This window comes from Chiloscyllium plagiosum, chromosome 13 (genome assembly GCF_004010195.1).
Source record: "Chiloscyllium plagiosum isolate BGI_BamShark_2017 chromosome 13, ASM401019v2, whole genome shotgun sequence".
NCBI classification, from domain to species: domain Eukaryota; kingdom Metazoa; phylum Chordata; class Chondrichthyes; order Orectolobiformes; family Hemiscylliidae; genus Chiloscyllium; species Chiloscyllium plagiosum.
Window position 1 is genome coordinate 2,441,905 of NC_057722.1, and position 17,111 is coordinate 2,459,015.

Here is a 17,111-nt window from a genome sequence, read left to right on the forward strand (position 1 = left end):
AGGTCTCTTTGTTTAGCAACATTCCCTAGGACCTTACCATTAAGTGTATAAGTCCTGCTAAGATTTGCTTTCCCAAAATGCAGCACTTCACATTTATCTAAATTAAACTCCATCTGCCACTTCTCAGCCCATTGGCCCATCTGGTCCAGATCCTATTGTAATCTGAGATAACCCTCTTCGCTGTCATCTGCAAACTTACTAACTGTACCTCTTATGTTCCCATTCAAATCATTTACATAAATGATGAAAAGTAGTGGACCCAGCACCAATCCTTGTGGCACTCCACTGGTCACAGGCCTCCAGTCTGAAAAACAACCTTCCACCACCACCCTCCTCTGTCTTCTACCTTTGAGCCAGTTCTGTATTCAAATGGTGAGTTCTCCTTTTCTTCCATGAGATCTAACCTTGCTCACCAGTCTCCCATGTGGAACCTTGTCAAATACCTCACTGAAGTCCATACAGATTACATCTACTGCTCTGCCCACGTCAATCCTCTTTGTTACTTCTTCAAAAACCTCAATCAAGTTTGTGAGACATGATTTCCCATGCACAAAGCCATGTTGAGTATTCCTAATCAGTCCTTGCCTTTTCAAATACATGTACATCCTGTCCCTCAGGATTCCCTCCAACAACTTGCCCATCACTGATGTCAGACTCACTGGCCCATAGTTCCCTGGCTTGTCCTTACCACCTTTCTTACCACCACGTTAGCCAACCTTCAATCTTCCAGCACCTCACCTGTGACTATCGATGATACAAATATCTCAGTATGAGGCCCCGCAATCACTTCCCTAGCTTCCCACAGAGTTCTAGAGTACACCTGATCAGGTCCTGGTGATTTATCCACTTTTATGCGTCTGAAGACATCCAGCACGTCCTCCTCTGTAATATGGACATTTTTCAAGGTGTCACCATCTATTTCCCTACATTCTATATCTTCCATGTCCTTTTCCACAGTAAACACTGATGCAAAATACTTGTTTAGTATCTCCCCCACTTTCTGCGGCTCCATACAAAGGCTGTCCTGCTGATCTTTGAGGGGCCCTATTATTTCCCTTGTTATCCTTTTGTCCTTAATATATTTGTCAAGACCCTTTGGATTCTCCTTAATTCTATTTGCCAAAGCTATCTCATCTCCCCTTTTAGCCCTCTTGATTTTGCTTTTAAATGCCTCCTACTGCCTTTGTAGTTTTCTAAGGATTCATTCAATCTATCTTGTCTATACCTGGCATATGCTTCCTTCTTTTACTTAAGCATATCCTCAATTTCTTTCATCATCCAGCATTCCCTATACCTACCAGCCTTTCCTTTCACCCTAACAGGAATATACTGTCCCTGGACTCTCATTACCTCATTTCTGAAGGCTTCCCATTTTCCAGTCATCCCTTTACCTGCAAACATCTGTGCCCAATCAGCTTTTGAAAGTTCTTACCTAATACCGTCAAAATTGGCCTTCCTCTAATTTAGAACTTCAACTTTTAGATCTGGTCTATCCTTTTCCATCACTGGTTTAAAATTAATAGAATTATGGTCATTGGCCCCGAAGTGCTCCCCCACTGATACCTCAGTCACCTGCCTTATTTCCCAAGAGTAGGTCAAGCTTTGTACCTTCTGTAGTAGGTACATCCACATACTGAATCAGAAAATTTTCTTGTACACACTGAACAAATTTCTCTTCATCTAAACCCTTAATACTATGGCAGTTCCAGTCTATGTTTGGAAAGTTAAAATCCCCTACCATAACCACCCTATTATTCTTACAGATAGCTGAGATGTCCTTACAAATTTGTTACTCAATTTCTCTCTGACTATTAGGGGGTCTATAATACAATCCCAATAAGGTGATCATCCCTTTCTTATTTCTCAGTTCCACCCAAATAACTTCCCTGGATGCATTTCCAGGAATATTCTCCCTAAGTGCAGAAGTAATGCTATCCCTTATCAAAAATGCCACTCCCCCTTCTCTTTTGCCTCCCTTTCTGTCCTTCCTGTAGCATTTTAAATCTTTCCTCACTATCTCCCTGGGTCTCTACACCACCACCACCTCACCATCTTACCAGTTTAAATCCTCCCAAGCAGCTCTAGCAAATCTCCCTGCAAGTTTATTAGTCCCGTCCTTCTTGTACAGTTCACTTCTACCACAAAAAAGCTTCCAATGATCCAAAAATGTGAATCCTTCTCCCATACACCAGCTCCTCAGCCATGCGTTCACCTGCTCTATCCTCCTATTCCTGCCCTCACTCTCTTGTAGCACTGCAAGTAATCCACATATTACTACTCTCGAGGACCTCCTTTTTAAATTCCTGCCTAACTTTCTGTAATCTCCCTTCAGAATCTCAACCTTTTCCCTTCCTATGTTGTTAGTTTCAATGTGTTGAGAACATTCTGCACCATCTCTGAGACATCCTTGATCCTGACACCAGGGAAGCAACACACCATTCTGATTTTTCGCTGCTGACCTCAGAAACGTCTGTCTGTACCTCAGGCTAGAGAGTCCCCTAACACAATTGATCACTTGGAACCTGATGTACGTCTCAAAACATTAGAGCCAGTCTCAATACCAGAAACATGGCTTTTTGTGCTACGTACCCTGAGTGTCCACCACCCCCTACATTTTCCAAAACAGCATACTTGTTTGAAATGGGGATAGCCACAGAAGATTCCTGCACTACCTGCCAACTGCTCTTACCTTTCCTGGAGTTAACCCATCTATGTGACTGTACCTGAGACTTTTCCCCCCGTCCCATAATTGCCATCCATCATATCCCCATGCTCTTGTAAATTCCTCATTGACTCTATCTGCCTCTCCAAATGATCCACTCGATATGATAGGATTCGCAACCAATGCCATTTATTGCAGATATAATCCTCAGTAATCCATAAACTCTCCGTAAACTCCCATATCTGACAAGAAGAGCATGTTCAGCTACTAAAGGCCATTTTTGCTTCTTTCAATCTACAGACCCAGAAAATAGTACTGTCTTATTCCTCTACAAAACACTGCTCTAAGTTAAATTAATACTTATGACATATATATTTAAAGTTTAATCAAGAGACATAGCTCAATAAAACATGTAATCAAGAAAGAACCCACTCTACTCACTGCTGCAGACTTATTTTAAGGCCGCGCTTAAAATCCACTCATCTGCTTCTGCGCTGTGACCTCTCCAAATAGGTTCCTCCAAGATCAGTTGTGAATTTCACTGTTTTTAATTTTCCCAGATGCACTCTGGTGTCCAGCAATACATGAATTCAACAGCAAAGGCAGTAACTGCTAACTCTCAGTTAGCAATGTGGGTTTCTTCCCCTCTCTCTCTTTCTCTCTCTCTCTCTCCTGCACTGTCCTCACCATGTGCTTCCTTTGTCTGTTCCTCTCCCGTTTAAAGCTGCTGTTGTTTTTACTTTTTTTTTTCAAAGTTCCAAAACAATGCAGCAGCGTATAAAACAATAAATGCTGCTCATGGAATTTGAGGAAATCACCTCCAACACCTAAAATACCTCAAAAAGGAGCAGCTGTTACAGCCAGAAATTTTTCCTGTTCTCTATCTTTGATTACCCTATCGGAAGGATGTTGTGAAACTTGAAAGAGTTCAGAAAAGATTTGCAAGCATATTGTCAGTGTTGGAGGATTTGAGTTATAGAGAGAGGCTGAATAGGCTGGGACTGTTTTCTCTGGAGGGTTGAAGGCTGAGGGGTGACCTTATAGAGATTTATAACATCATGAGGGGCTTGGATAGGTTAAATAGACAAAGTCTTTTTCCTGGGGTGGGGGAGTAAGAATGAGAGGGCATAGGTTTCAGCTGAGAGAGGAAAGATATAAAGGAGACTTAAGGGGCAACTTTTTCATGCAGAGGATGGTGTATGTATGTAATGAGCTGCCAGAGGAAGTGGTGGAGGCTGGTACAATTACAACATTTAAAAGACATCTGGATGGGTACATGACTAGGGAGGGTTCAGAGGGATATGATCCAAGTGCTGGCAAATGGGACCAGATTAGGTTGGGATATCTGGTTGGCATGGACGAGTTGGACTGAAGGGTCTGTTTCCATGCTGTACAGCTCTATGACTCTTGTTAGTTCCATGACCCTACTAACCCACCCTGCCCTCCCAGCACCTTCCTCTGCTGCTGCAAGAATTGCAAAACCTGTGCTCACACCTCCCCCCTCACCTCCGTCCCAGGCCCCAAAGTATCCTTCCACATCCAAATTTACCTGTACTTCCACACACGTTATCTACTGTGTCTGTTGCTCCCAATGTGGTCTCCTCTACATTGGAGAGACAGGATGCCAACTTGCAGAACGTTTCAGAGAACATCTCTGGAACATTCGCACTAAACAATCCCACCACCTTGTGGCCAAACACTTTAATCCACCTCCCACTCTGCTAAGGACGTGCAAGCCCTGGGCCTCCTCCGCCGCCAAACCCTAACCACCCGATGCCTGGAAGAAGAATGTCTCATCTTCCGCCTTGGGACACTCCAACCACACAAGATCAATGTGGATTTCACCAGGTTCCTTAATTCCACTCCCCCACCTTATCCCAGATCCAACCTTCCAACTTGGCACTGCCCTCTTGAACTGTCCTACCTATCCATCTTTCTTCCCACTCATCCGCTCCACCCTCCTCTCCAACCTATCCCCTTCATCTACCTATTGCATTTCCAGCTATGTTCCCCAGCCCCACCCCCCTCCCATTTGTGTTTCGGCCCCCTTGGGCCACAATTTTCATTCCTGATGAAGGGCTTATGCTCGAAAAATCGATTCTCCTGCTCCTTGGATGCTGTCTGACCGGCTGTGCTTTTCCAGCTCCCCACTCTACGACACTGATCGTCAGCATCTGGAGTCCTCACTTTCTCCTGAATACATTCAGTCTTTTTCCCAGAGTTGGGGAATCGAAGACTAGAGGGCATCAGTTTAAGATAAGAGGGCAAAGAATCAAAAGGAACCTGAGGGGCAACATTTTTACACAGAGGGTGATACGTATATGGAATGAGCTGCCAGTGAAAGTGGTTGAGGTGGATACATTAACAATGTTTAAAAGGTATTTGGACAAATACATGGATAGGAAAGTTTTAGAAGGATATGGGCCCAGTGCAGAGAAATTGGGTTAACATGGATGGAAATTTTGGTTGGCAGAGACCAGTTTGGGCCAAAGGGCCTTGTCTCCATGCGGTAGGAAAAAGAAAGATGAATGTAGTTTATTGCAGGAGAATATCTGTTCTGTCAGAATTATGTCCTTGCATCATACTTAAAAAGAAATTACACAGGTTTTCTACCTTTTAGGGGTGGTTGATTTAACAGAGTCACCTATCCAGCTATAACTTGTAAAGATCCTTGAAATAGCACTTCAAGCAAATACAAAGTTACATTTGTAACCTGCAGACAGGGGGGCAATGAAATTTTCACCTCTCCCAATTAAATTAGACTCCCTACAGTATGGAAACAGGCCATTTGTCCCAACAAGTCCACACCAACTCTTTGAAGACCCATTCCCCTACTTTATATTTACCCCTGACTCATGCACCTAACACTATGGGCAATTTAGCATGGCCAATTCACCTGGCCTGCACATCTTTGGACTGTGGGAGGAAACCCATGCAGACACTGGGTGAATGTGCAAACTGCACACAGTTACCCAAGGCTGGAATCGAACCTGGGTCCCTGGCGCTGTGAAGTGCTAACCAGTGAGCCACCATGGAGTAATTAAGTTTATTTTTAAATGGACATGCCTTTACCTTCACAAAATCTGTTGTGTCTATCAACACCAAATGTCTACACATCAAAAGTAATTTGTACAAAGTCCTTTTCAACACCTCTCAAAGGTTTGATAAGTGCTATAAAATTTATTATCTTTCATAATTCAAAAACGTAGTTTAAACCTCCATAAGTCATTTATACATGTATTGCTTATAAGTTGCCATCACCTGCGATTTAATTCTGTGTTTGACAGTTTATTATCTAGCTTTCTCTTTCACTGTATGCCTTCCTGTAGTAGTAACAAGTGAGCTTTCTACAGGTGGCAATGCTCTAGGTGCTCCTGAGTGTAGCTTTTGTCAATATTTTCAGATTTCTGTGGAACATTAAAGAAACAAATAATTCTATTACCATATATTCCTTGTTAAAATTGGAAGTGGTAGTAGCCAATTCTTTAATATCTTTGCAGAATATGACGTGAAGGGATTTCACAACAAGCACACAAAGCACAATAGCCCTACTGATGTATTGAAGTCTGGAAAAGCAGTGTGCGCTGGATATTCAGGTCTCTTTTGTGAAATGTGCAGGTAATTTTGTTTCATTTCTACCTTTGCTCTCTTTTCCCACACTATTCTTTTTTTCTCTCTCTATCTCTTTGCAAATTTGAAATTTATATGGCCTTTTCTCAACGTGCTGAGGTTGTAGAACATTGTCATCCCTTTTACGATACACCATTTCATCTGCAGTTTTCAGTGGTCAGAACCAAGCTCAGGCACCATGGCTGGTTAATTCTTCAATTCCATTGTTGTTACAGCACTAGGTAATAAATTATTTACTGTCCTTCTTTGAATTTTGCCACACAACAGAAACGTAGGAAAGAGAGGCAGGAGGAGGCCATTCCGCCCATCAAACCTGCTGAATAGATTAGATTAGATTCCCTACAGTGTGGAAACAGGACCTTCGGCCCAACAAGTTCACACCGACGCTCCAAAGCGTAACCCACTCAGACCCAATTCCCTTTGACTAATGCAACTAACACTATGGGAAACTTAGCATGGCCAATTCACCTAACCTGCACATCTTTGGATTGTGGGAGGAAACTGGAGCACGTAGAGGAAACCTACGCAGACACAGGGAGAATGTGCAAACTCCACACAGACAATCACCTGAGACTGGAATCGAACCTGGGTCCCTGGCACTGTGAGGCAGCAGTGCTAGACACTGAGCCACCGTGCCACCATCAGCCTGAATCAAAAAGCTGCAAAGATATGCAAAGATATGCAAAGATTATAATCTCTGACATGATGACATTCCTTTAAGCATTGCACTGCAGCCTTGATCACATGCTCAGGTCCTGGATTGGATTTTCTAGACTCGGTGTCAGCAAAAAGTGTCATTAATTAAGCCAAGCTCTGGCTTTTCAATGGTGTGGAGGGTTGTTTTTCAGACTGGAAGCCTGGGACCAGTGGAGTGCCACAAGGTTCAGTACTGGGTCCTCTACTTTTCGTCATGTATATAAATGATTTGGATGTGAGCATAAGAGGTACAGTTAGTAAGTTTGCAGATGACACCAAAATTGGAGGTGTAGTGTACAGCAAAGTGGGTTATTTCAGATTACAACAGGATCTGGACCAGATGGGCCAATGGGCTGAGAAGTGGCAGATGGAGTTTAAATCAGATAAATGCAAGGTGCTGCATTTTGGGAAAGCAAATCTTAGCAGGACTTATACACTTAATGGTAAGGCCCTAGGGAGTGTTGCTCAACAAAGAGGCCTTAGAGTGGAGGTTCATAGCTCCTTGAAAGTGGAGTCACAGGTAGATAGGATAGTGAAGAAGGTGTTTGGTATGCTTTCCTCTATTAGTCAGAGTTTTGAGTACAGGAGTTGGGAGGTCATGTTGCGGCGGTACAGGACATTGGTTAGGCCACTGTTGGAATATTGCGTGCAATTCTGGTCTCCTTCCTATCGGAAAGATGTTGTGAAACTTGAAAAGGTTCAGAAAAGATTGACAAGGATGTTGTCAGAGTTGGAGGATTTGAGCTATAGGGAGAGGCTGGGCTGCCAGAGGAATTGGCAGAGGCTGGTATATTGCAACATTTAAAAGGCATTTGGATGGGTATATGAATAGGAAGAGTTTGGAGGAATATGGGCCAGGTGCTGGCAGGTGGAACTAGATTGGGTTGGGATATCTGGTCGGCATGGACGGGTTGGACTGAAGGGTCTGTTTCCATGCTGTACATCTCTATGCCTCTATCAGGAGGATGTAAAAGTTACAGAGCGGAAGTCACAACAAACCCTGATACTTACTTCTCTCTTGTGCATTATCAGTGGGAATAGGACTCAATCATATGATCTGGAAATACAGCCCTAAAGAATTTTCATCTTTATTAGTGAGGATTGCTGGCAACTATTTTTAACTTCCTTCACACTGGGGTAATTCATGTTCCAACACATTATTTAACTTTCCCTGGTCAGTCTCGTTCCCATTGCCATGTCTTCAAAGTTCTTGAGAAGATTTGTAGCTCAGGTTGTGGATGAGGTTGTTGACTTTCTCACTGAGCTGGTAAGTTTGTTTGCAGACCTGTTGTCACCATACTAAAGGGAACTCATCAGTGCACCTCCAGAGAAGTGTTGGTGTTCTGTTCTTCTTGCTAATGTGTCCCAGTTTGCTGAGCTGGGTGGTACCATTTCTGGTGTCATTTCTTAGTGGTTAGTGTAGGGGGTCTAACTCTACATGTTTGTTAATGGAGTTCTGGGTTGATTGCCAGGCCTCTAAGGAATTCTCAAGTATGTCTTCGGTTGGCTTGTCCTAGGATGGATATGTTATCCCAGTTGAATTTGTGTCCTTCTTTGTCCGTGTGTGGACACAATTGATAGTTGATCATGTCTCTTGGTGGTTAATTGGTGTTCATGTACCCTGATGGCTAGTTTTCATCTGGTTTGCCCTATGTAATGTTTGTGGCAGTCTTTACATGGACTCACAGAAGAAACTCACAATTCCAGCAGTTGATATCCCCATCGCTAAGCAAAATGAGTGAATGGAACACCCTTAACACAGAGGGCTCGGGAAAGACAAGAACATTGTAATCCAACTGGTGCACAAAGGATGCAAGGCTATCATAATAAACAGGGCACAATACATTGAGAAAGCAAACACACTACTAGCACATCTGTACTTCACAATCCACTTCATCTTCAATGGTTAGGTATATAGGCAAATCAACAGAACACCCATGGGATCACCAATATCAGGATTAATAGTGGAAAATGTAATGCAAAGACTACAATAGACAACCCTTCCCACTACCCACCCTGAACTTAGAGGATCCTCTATGTCATTACCAAACATGCTCAACTAGAAGAAACCCAGAGGCTCATAAACAAGACCCTCACTGATGTAAAATTCACCAAAGCAGAAAAGAACAACAACCAACTTCCCCTCCTGGACATGATGATCGAGAGCAAGGCCACTGGTGACCTCAAGACCAGTGCACACAGGAAGGCCATCCATACACATCAAGTACTCAACTACAACAGCAGCCATCCCAACACCCACAAACGAAGCTACATCGGAACATTGTTCAAGTGAGCCATAACACACTGCAGCACCCCGGAGCTGTGCAAAGCTGAAGAAGAACATCTTCAAAAACAACGCTTACCCAAAAAGTCTGTCAGTACCTACACAACAGGAAGACGCAACATGTCTGGATACACTGGTCATCTTGTCATACTTCAAGGATATATTGGAAATGGCCACCAGACTACTCTGATCCCTAGGTATCATGGTAGCCCACAAACCAACAACTACACTGACAGCTATTGATGAGTACACAGATCCCAAACCCACAACTAATAGAACCAACATTATACAGAAATACCATGTAAATACTGCCACAAATGGCAAACTGGAGGAAAACTAACCATCAGGGTACGCAAACACCAGCTAGCCAGCAAGAGACACGCTCAACTATCATTTGTGCCCATACGCATAGACAAAGAGCACCAATTCGGCTGGGACAATGAATCCATCCTCGGACAAGCCAAACAAAGACGTGCATGGGTGTGTGGCACTCAACCTGGAAGTCCATCAACAAACATGTAGAGTTAGGCCCCATATACCAACCACGAAGAAACAAAACCAGAAACAATACCACCCACTCAGCGAACCGGGCCACTTTATTTGCAATTGGGCCAGAACACCCACACTTCACTGGTGAGTAATGATGTTACTTTGTACATAACGTTTGCAAACAAACTTACCAGCTCAGTGAGAAAGTCAACAACCTCATGTCTTCAAAGTTCAACCTGCATTTATCAACTGTCTTACAAAATTCATTTTGAATCTTTGAAACTTGACAGCTCCAATCTTGAGTGTCAAGATTCTACAAATGCTCATTTTTCTTCACTCCTTCACTGTTACGCCATTGGTCCACCTGCTTGCCTCACTGTTCACCATTAGAAATCCCCTTTATGAAGATCCAAGGTCCTGTTGGCATTGATTAAGTCAGAGGGGGAGAAACTAGTTTGTGTGTTAAAAGCTTAAGGGAGGAATGAGAGACTGTGCAAGGTGAAGCAGTGCCCAGTCAAGCTAGGCAATATATCTTAATATCGATGCAATGAATAAAAGGGACGTAGGTGGAAAGAACTGCACATATTGTGACTTGGTGGGAATTCATCGATTCAATAAAACATACAGTCAAAAAGCCAAAATTTCATATAGCACAGAATAGGCCCTTTGGCCCATTGAGTCAGCACTGACAATAACTACTATTAAAGGCACGCAAATCCCAATTTCCTGCATTGTCCCCATATCCTTGAATGTTATATTTCAAGTGCTCATCCATATATTATTTTTTAAAAGTTGTAGGTTTTTGGCATCCACTACCTTCCCAGACAATCTGTACCAGATTCCTACCACCACCACCCCACCCACAACCGAGTGAAAAGACTTTTTTTATCTGAAATACCCTCTGAATCTCTTGTCTCTGACCCCAAAATTGTGCCCTCTCATGTTTGACCCCTCAATCAAGGGGCCATCAGCTCTCTATTCACCCTGTCTAAATACCTCATAATCTTATACATTGCAATAATTTCCCCCAAGCCTCTTCTAATCTAAATAAAACAATCTAAGCCTGTCTCGTCTCTCCTTATCGCTCTAATGAGCTAGGCAATGGCGTAGTGGTATTAATCCAGAGACCCAGATAATGTCTGGAGAATTGAGTTTAAATCCTGCCATGGCAGATGGTGACATTTGTTTTCAATAAAATCTGGAGTTAAGAGTCAAATGATAACTATGAAGCCATGTACATTGCTGGAAAAGCCCATCTGGCTCACTGTCCTTTAGAGAGGAAACTATCATTCTTACCTGGTCTGGCTTACATGTGACTCCAGGCCCACAGCAATGTGGTTGACTCTTGACAGTTCCCTGGGATGGGCAATAAACACAGGCCTAGCCAGCAGGCCCTCATCCAAGGAATTAATTTTTAAAAAATTCTCCTTCCCAGGGAACATGCTATTGTATCTCCTTTGTACCCCTTCAAGTGCTATCACATCCTTCTTGTAGTGAGGTGACCAGAATTGCACACGGTATTCCATGCCAACATGTCAACAAAAACTATGAGCATAAGAAATGGGAAAAGTAATAGGCCATTCAGCCCCTCAAGGCAGCTACAATAAACTTATGGATGAATTTTAACATTAACTGCAACAATCTCTGGTACATTGATCCTCTTAATATCAAATAACCTGTCAGTCTCTGTCTGGAAAATGGACAATGAGTGAGCATGTTTAAGACCAACATCAGAAACATGAGTACATAATCCAGGCCAAGTCCTGCCTGGAGGGAGCGCTGTGTTGCCAGAGCTGCTGTCTGTTAAATCAATGCCCTGTCTACTGTCTCAAAAAGATTCCAAGGCATAGTTCAAACAGCAAAGAAAGCAAATCATTTGTTCCATTTAGTTTACTTTTTTTGTGGAATCCTGTTATGCAAGAATTTCCTGTTGCACCACCGCACAACAACCCTTCAACACGAATGACATGTATGTATTTAGAGTTATAGAGTCATAGAGATGTATAGCACGGAAACAGACCCTTCAGTCCAATCCGACCATGCTGACCAGATATCCAAATCCAATCTAGTCCCATTTGCCTGCACTTGGCCCTTATCCCTCCAAACCCTTCCTCTTCATATACCCATCAAGATGCCTTTTAAATGCTGCAATTGTACTAGCCTTCACCATCTCTTCTGGCAGCTCATTTCGTACCTGCACCACCCTCTGCGTGAAACAGTTTCCCTTAGTTCCCTTTTATATCTAATCCCTCTCACCCTAACCTATGCCATATAGTTCTGGACTCCACCACGCCAAAGAAAAGACTTTGTCTATTTATCCTATCCATGCCCCTTGTGATTTTATAAACCTCTATGAGGTCACCCCTCAGCCTTCGACACTCCAGGGAAAACAGCCACAGCCTATTCAGCCTCTCCCTATAGCTCAAATCCTCCAACCCTGGCAACATTCTTGTAAATCTATTCTGAACCCTCTCAAGTTTCACAACATCCTTGTGATAGGAAGGGAACGAGAACTGCACGCAATATTCAAAAACTGGCATAACCAACGTCCTGTATAGGTGCAAGATGACCACCCAACTCCGATACTCAATCCTCTGACCAATAAAGGAAAGCATACCAAACGCCTTCACTATCCTGATGCCAGACTCGCAGGCTGACCGAGATTTCAGGCCATGGCTAGGCCCGGCGCCTGCAACTCTACTTTCAAGGAGCTATGAACCTGCACTCCAAGGTCTCTTTGTTCAGCAACACTCCCTAGGACCTTACCATTAAGTGTATAAGTCCTTCTAAGATTTGATTTCCCAAAATGCAGCACCTCGCATTTATCTGAATTAAACTCCATCTGCCACTTCTCAGCCCAATGGTCCATCTGATCAAGAGCCCATTGTAATCTGAGGTAACCTACTTGGCCTACCATTACACCTCCAATTTTGGTGTCATCTGCAAACTTACTAACTATACCTCCCATGTTCATATAGAAATCATTTATATAAATGATGAAAAGTAGTGGACCCAACACAGATCCTTGTGGCACTCCACTGGTCACAGGCCTCCAGTCTGAAAAACAACTATCCACCACCACCCTCTGAATCTTTGAGCTAGTTCGATATCCAAATGGCGAGATTTCCCTGTCTTCCATGAGATCTAATCTTGCTAACCAGTCTCCCATGGGGAATCTTGTTGAATTCCTTACTAAAGTCCATATAGATCACATCCACCTCTCTGCCCTCATCCTCTTTGTTACTTTTACAAAAAACTCAATCAAATTTGTGAGACCTGATTTCCCACGCACAAAGCCATGTTGACTATCCCTATATCAATCCTTGCCTTTCCAAATACGTGTAAATCCTGTCCCTCAGGATTCCCTCCAACAACTTGCCTAACAGCAACGTTTGGCTCATCGGTCTATAGTCCTTATCACCTTTCTTAAATAATGGTACCACCTCCAGTCAACCTGCAGTCTTTCAGCACCTCACCTGTGACTATCCATGATACAAATATCTCAGCAAGGGGCTGAATAATCACTTCCTGAGCTTCCAGAATAGACTTGATCAAGTCCTGGGGATTCGTCCACCTTTGCGCATTTCAAGACATCTAGCACTTCCTCCTCTGTAATATGGACATTTTTCAAGATGTCACTATCTATTTCCCTACATTCTGTATCTTCCACATCCTTCTCCATGATAAACACTGATGTAAAATAGTCGTTTAGTATCTCCCCCATCTCCTGCGGCTCCACACAAAGGCTGCTTTGCTGATCTTTGAGGGGTTCTATTCGCTCACTAGTTACCCTTTTGTCCTTAATATATTTGTAAAAACCTTCTGGATTCTCCTTAACCCTATTTGCCAAAGCTATCTTATGTCCCCTTTTTGCTCTCCTGATTCCCCTCTTAAATATACTCCTACTGCCTTTATACTCTTCTAAGGATTCACTCGATCTATCCTGTCTAGACCTGACATGTGCTTCCTTCTTTTTCTTAACCAAAACCTTAATTTCTCTAGTCATCCAGCATTCCCTATACCTACCAGCGTTTCCTTTCACCCTAACAGGAATATACTGTCTCTGGACTCTCATTATCTCATTTCTGAAGGCTCCCCATTTTCCAGCCGTCCTTTACCTGTGAACATCTGCACCCAATCAACTTTTGAAAGTTTTTGCCTAATACCGTCAAAATTACCCTCCTCTAATTTGGAATTTCAACTTTTAGATCTGGTCTATCCTTTTCCATCACCATTTTAAAACTAATAGAATTATGGTTGCTGGCCCCAAAGTGCTCCCCCACTGACACCTCAGTCATCTGCCTTATTTCCCAAGAATAGGTCAAGTTTTACAAGTTTTCTAGTAAGTACATCCATATACTGACTCAGAAAATTGTCTTGTACACACTTAACAAATGCCTCACCATCTAAACCTTTAACACTATGGCAGTTCCAATTTGTGTTTGGAAACTTAAAGTCCCTTACTGTAAACACCCTATTATTCTTACAGATAATTGTAATCTCCTGACAAATTTGTTTCTCAATTTCCTGCTAACAATTAGGAGTCTATAATACAATCCCAATAAGGTGATCATCCCTTTCTTATTTCTCAGTTCCACCCAAATAACTTCCCTGGATGTATTTCCAGGAATATCCTCCCTCAGCACAGCTGTAATGCTATCCCTTATCAAAATTGTCACTCTCCCTCCTCTCTTGCTTCCCTTTCTATCTTTCCTGTAGCATTTGTATCCTGGAACATTAAGCTGCCAGTCCTGCCCATCCCTGAGCCATGTTTCTGTAATTGCTATGATATCCCAGTCCCGTGGTCCTCACCATGCCCTGAGTTCATCTGTTTTCCCTGTTAGACCTTTTGCATTGAAATAAATATAATTTAATTTATCAGTCCTACCTCGTTCTCTGCTTTTTCTCTACCTGCCCTAACTGTTTGACTCACTTCTTTTCTCAACTGTATCAGTCTCCGGTTGATGTCTTCATCTCTTTCCTCACCACAGGCTCACCCCCCCCCCCACCCCTCCCCACCCTGGAGTTTAAATCCTCCCGAGTAGCTCTAGCAAATCTCCCTGCCTGTCTATTAATCCTCTTCCAATTTAGGTGCAATCCATCCTTCTCATACAGGTCACTTCTACCCCAAAGATATTCCAATGATCCAAAAATGTGACTCCTTCTCCCATACACTAGCTCCTCAGTCATGCATTCATCTGCTCTATCCCCCTATTCCTACCCTCACTAGCTCGTAGCACCGGGAGTAATCCAGATATTACTACCCTCCAGCAGGTAGATCTTTTTTAAATTGCTGCCTAATTCTCTATATTCTCCCAGTTGCAAATCATTTTGTTATTTCCTCGGCTTGTAGAAGTGCCATCAAAATGCAGGCCGGTTCTACACCATCATCCTCTCTGTTTCAACTGGCCCGAGTCTGGTATCTTTAAATGTAATTGGTGTGCAGTGAGAATCCAAGTCATTCATTCAAATCAAAAATGGTAACAGGCCTGAAAACCATTCTTAGGAGTGATTCCAGTGAACATGTCAACACCTCTACTTTAACTAAATGACACACTCAGAAGCTACAGCTACTTTTTGATATATTGTCGAGGTTTTCCTTGTCGTTGCCATAAGTATTATTGGGGGGCTTTAGGTTAAAGATAGAGATTCAGTTTAAATTGCTCCTTTATTTCCTCACAGACATTCAGTCATGACCTTGACTCATGAATGCATTTAGACTCCACTTCCATCTATGTTTACTCTCATGAATCTCTCCAGCAATTTTTAACCTCCTCCAGATGTCCCCTTAGAGTTCTCTTCAGATAATTCCCTTCCTCCCTGTTTCATTAACCCTTGAATTAAGCCAGTATCAATTGTCTCATAAATCAGCGAATTAAGTTGGTTGCTTGTCTATTTCATCAATTTTAACACAACAAATACCTCAAGCCATATTGGTTGTGGCCCAGGGTAGGCAATACTATACACAAACACTAATGCTCTGATTATAATTCCCCACGTCTAGAGGAAACAGTTAGGGGCAGTTCAAACGAGGACAACAGTTTACCCTCTCTGGTCCAGCTATTTTGTTATTATTAATGTGTCCTATTAAGCATGTGCCATTAAATGGATCCAAGCTAGCTGGTGACGTACAAAACAAGACCATTCTTATCCTTGCCGATGGGTTTATTGGCAGGACATAGCATTACACAGATCAGTGCTGCCTCACTACCAAATTAGTGTTCTTGCTGATTTACGTTATACGTTTTTGAGAATATATATTGTAAATCATAGAACCTCTCTTGTCAAGAGGAAGCAGAAGGCTTATGTTAGGATGAGATGTGAAGGCTCAGTTGGGAGGCTTGAGAGTTTCAAGTTAGCCAGGAAAGACCTAAGGAGAGAGCTAAGAAAAGCCAGGAGGCGACATGAGAAGTCATTGGCGGATAGGATCAAGGAAAATCCTAAAGCTTCCGATAGGTATGTCAGGAATAAAAGAATGACTAGAGAAAGATTAGGGCCAATCAAGGATAGTAGTGGGAAGCTGTGCATGGAGTCAGAGGAGATAGAGGAAGTGCGAAATGAATATTTTTCAACAGTATTCACACTGGAAAAAGACAATGTGGTCGAGGAGAATACTGAGATACAGGTGACTAGACTAGATGGGATTGAGGTTCACAAGGAGGTGATGTTAGCAATTCTGGAAAATGTAAAAATAGATAAGTCCCCTGGGCAAGATGGGATTTATCCTAGGATTCTCTGGGAATCCAGGGACGAGATTGCAGAGCCCTTGGCTTTGACCTTTATGATGTCATTGTCTGCAGGAATAGTGCCAGGAGACTGGAGGATAGCAAATGTTGTTCCCTTATTCAAGGAGGGGAGTAGAGACAACGGGGTAATTAAAGACCAGTGATCCTTACTTTGGTTGTGGGTAAAGTGTTGGAAAGGGTTATAAAAGATAGGATTTACAGTCATCTCAAGAAGAATAAGTTGATTAGGGCGAGTCAACATGGTTTTGTGAAGGGTAGGTCATGCCTCACAAACCTAATTGAGTTTTTTGAGAAGGTGACCAAACAGATGGATGAAGGTAAAGCAGTTGATGTGGTGGATATAGATTTCAATAAGGCATTTGATAAGGTTCCCCAAGGTAGGCTATTGCACAAAATACGGAGGCGTAGGATTGTGGGTGATTTAGTGGTTCGGATCAGAAATTGTTACTAGTGGTGTATTACAAGGATCTGTTTTGGATCCACTGCTGTTTGTCATTTTTATAAATGACCTGAATGAGGGTGTAGAAGGATGGGTTAGTAAGTTTGCTGGCGACATTAAAGTCAGTAGAGTCGTGAATAGTGATGACTGATGTTGTAGGCTACA

General features: G+C 42.7%; 1 protein-coding gene across 2 annotated transcripts in view; it reads left to right on the forward strand.

The window, feature by feature from the left end:
- The window catches only part of LOC122556265 (kyphoscoliosis peptidase-like), a 106,820-nt gene that overhangs the window by 75,970 nt on the left and 13,739 nt on the right, over nucleotides 1–17,111 (forward strand). For both annotated transcript variants that reach the window (XM_043702892.1, XM_043702891.1), the window contains one exon: nucleotides 6,163–6,280. In XM_043702892.1, the coding sequence (XP_043558827.1) occupies nucleotides 6,163–6,280 (118 nt within the window). The remainder of the gene's footprint in view (nucleotides 1–6,162; nucleotides 6,281–17,111) is intronic.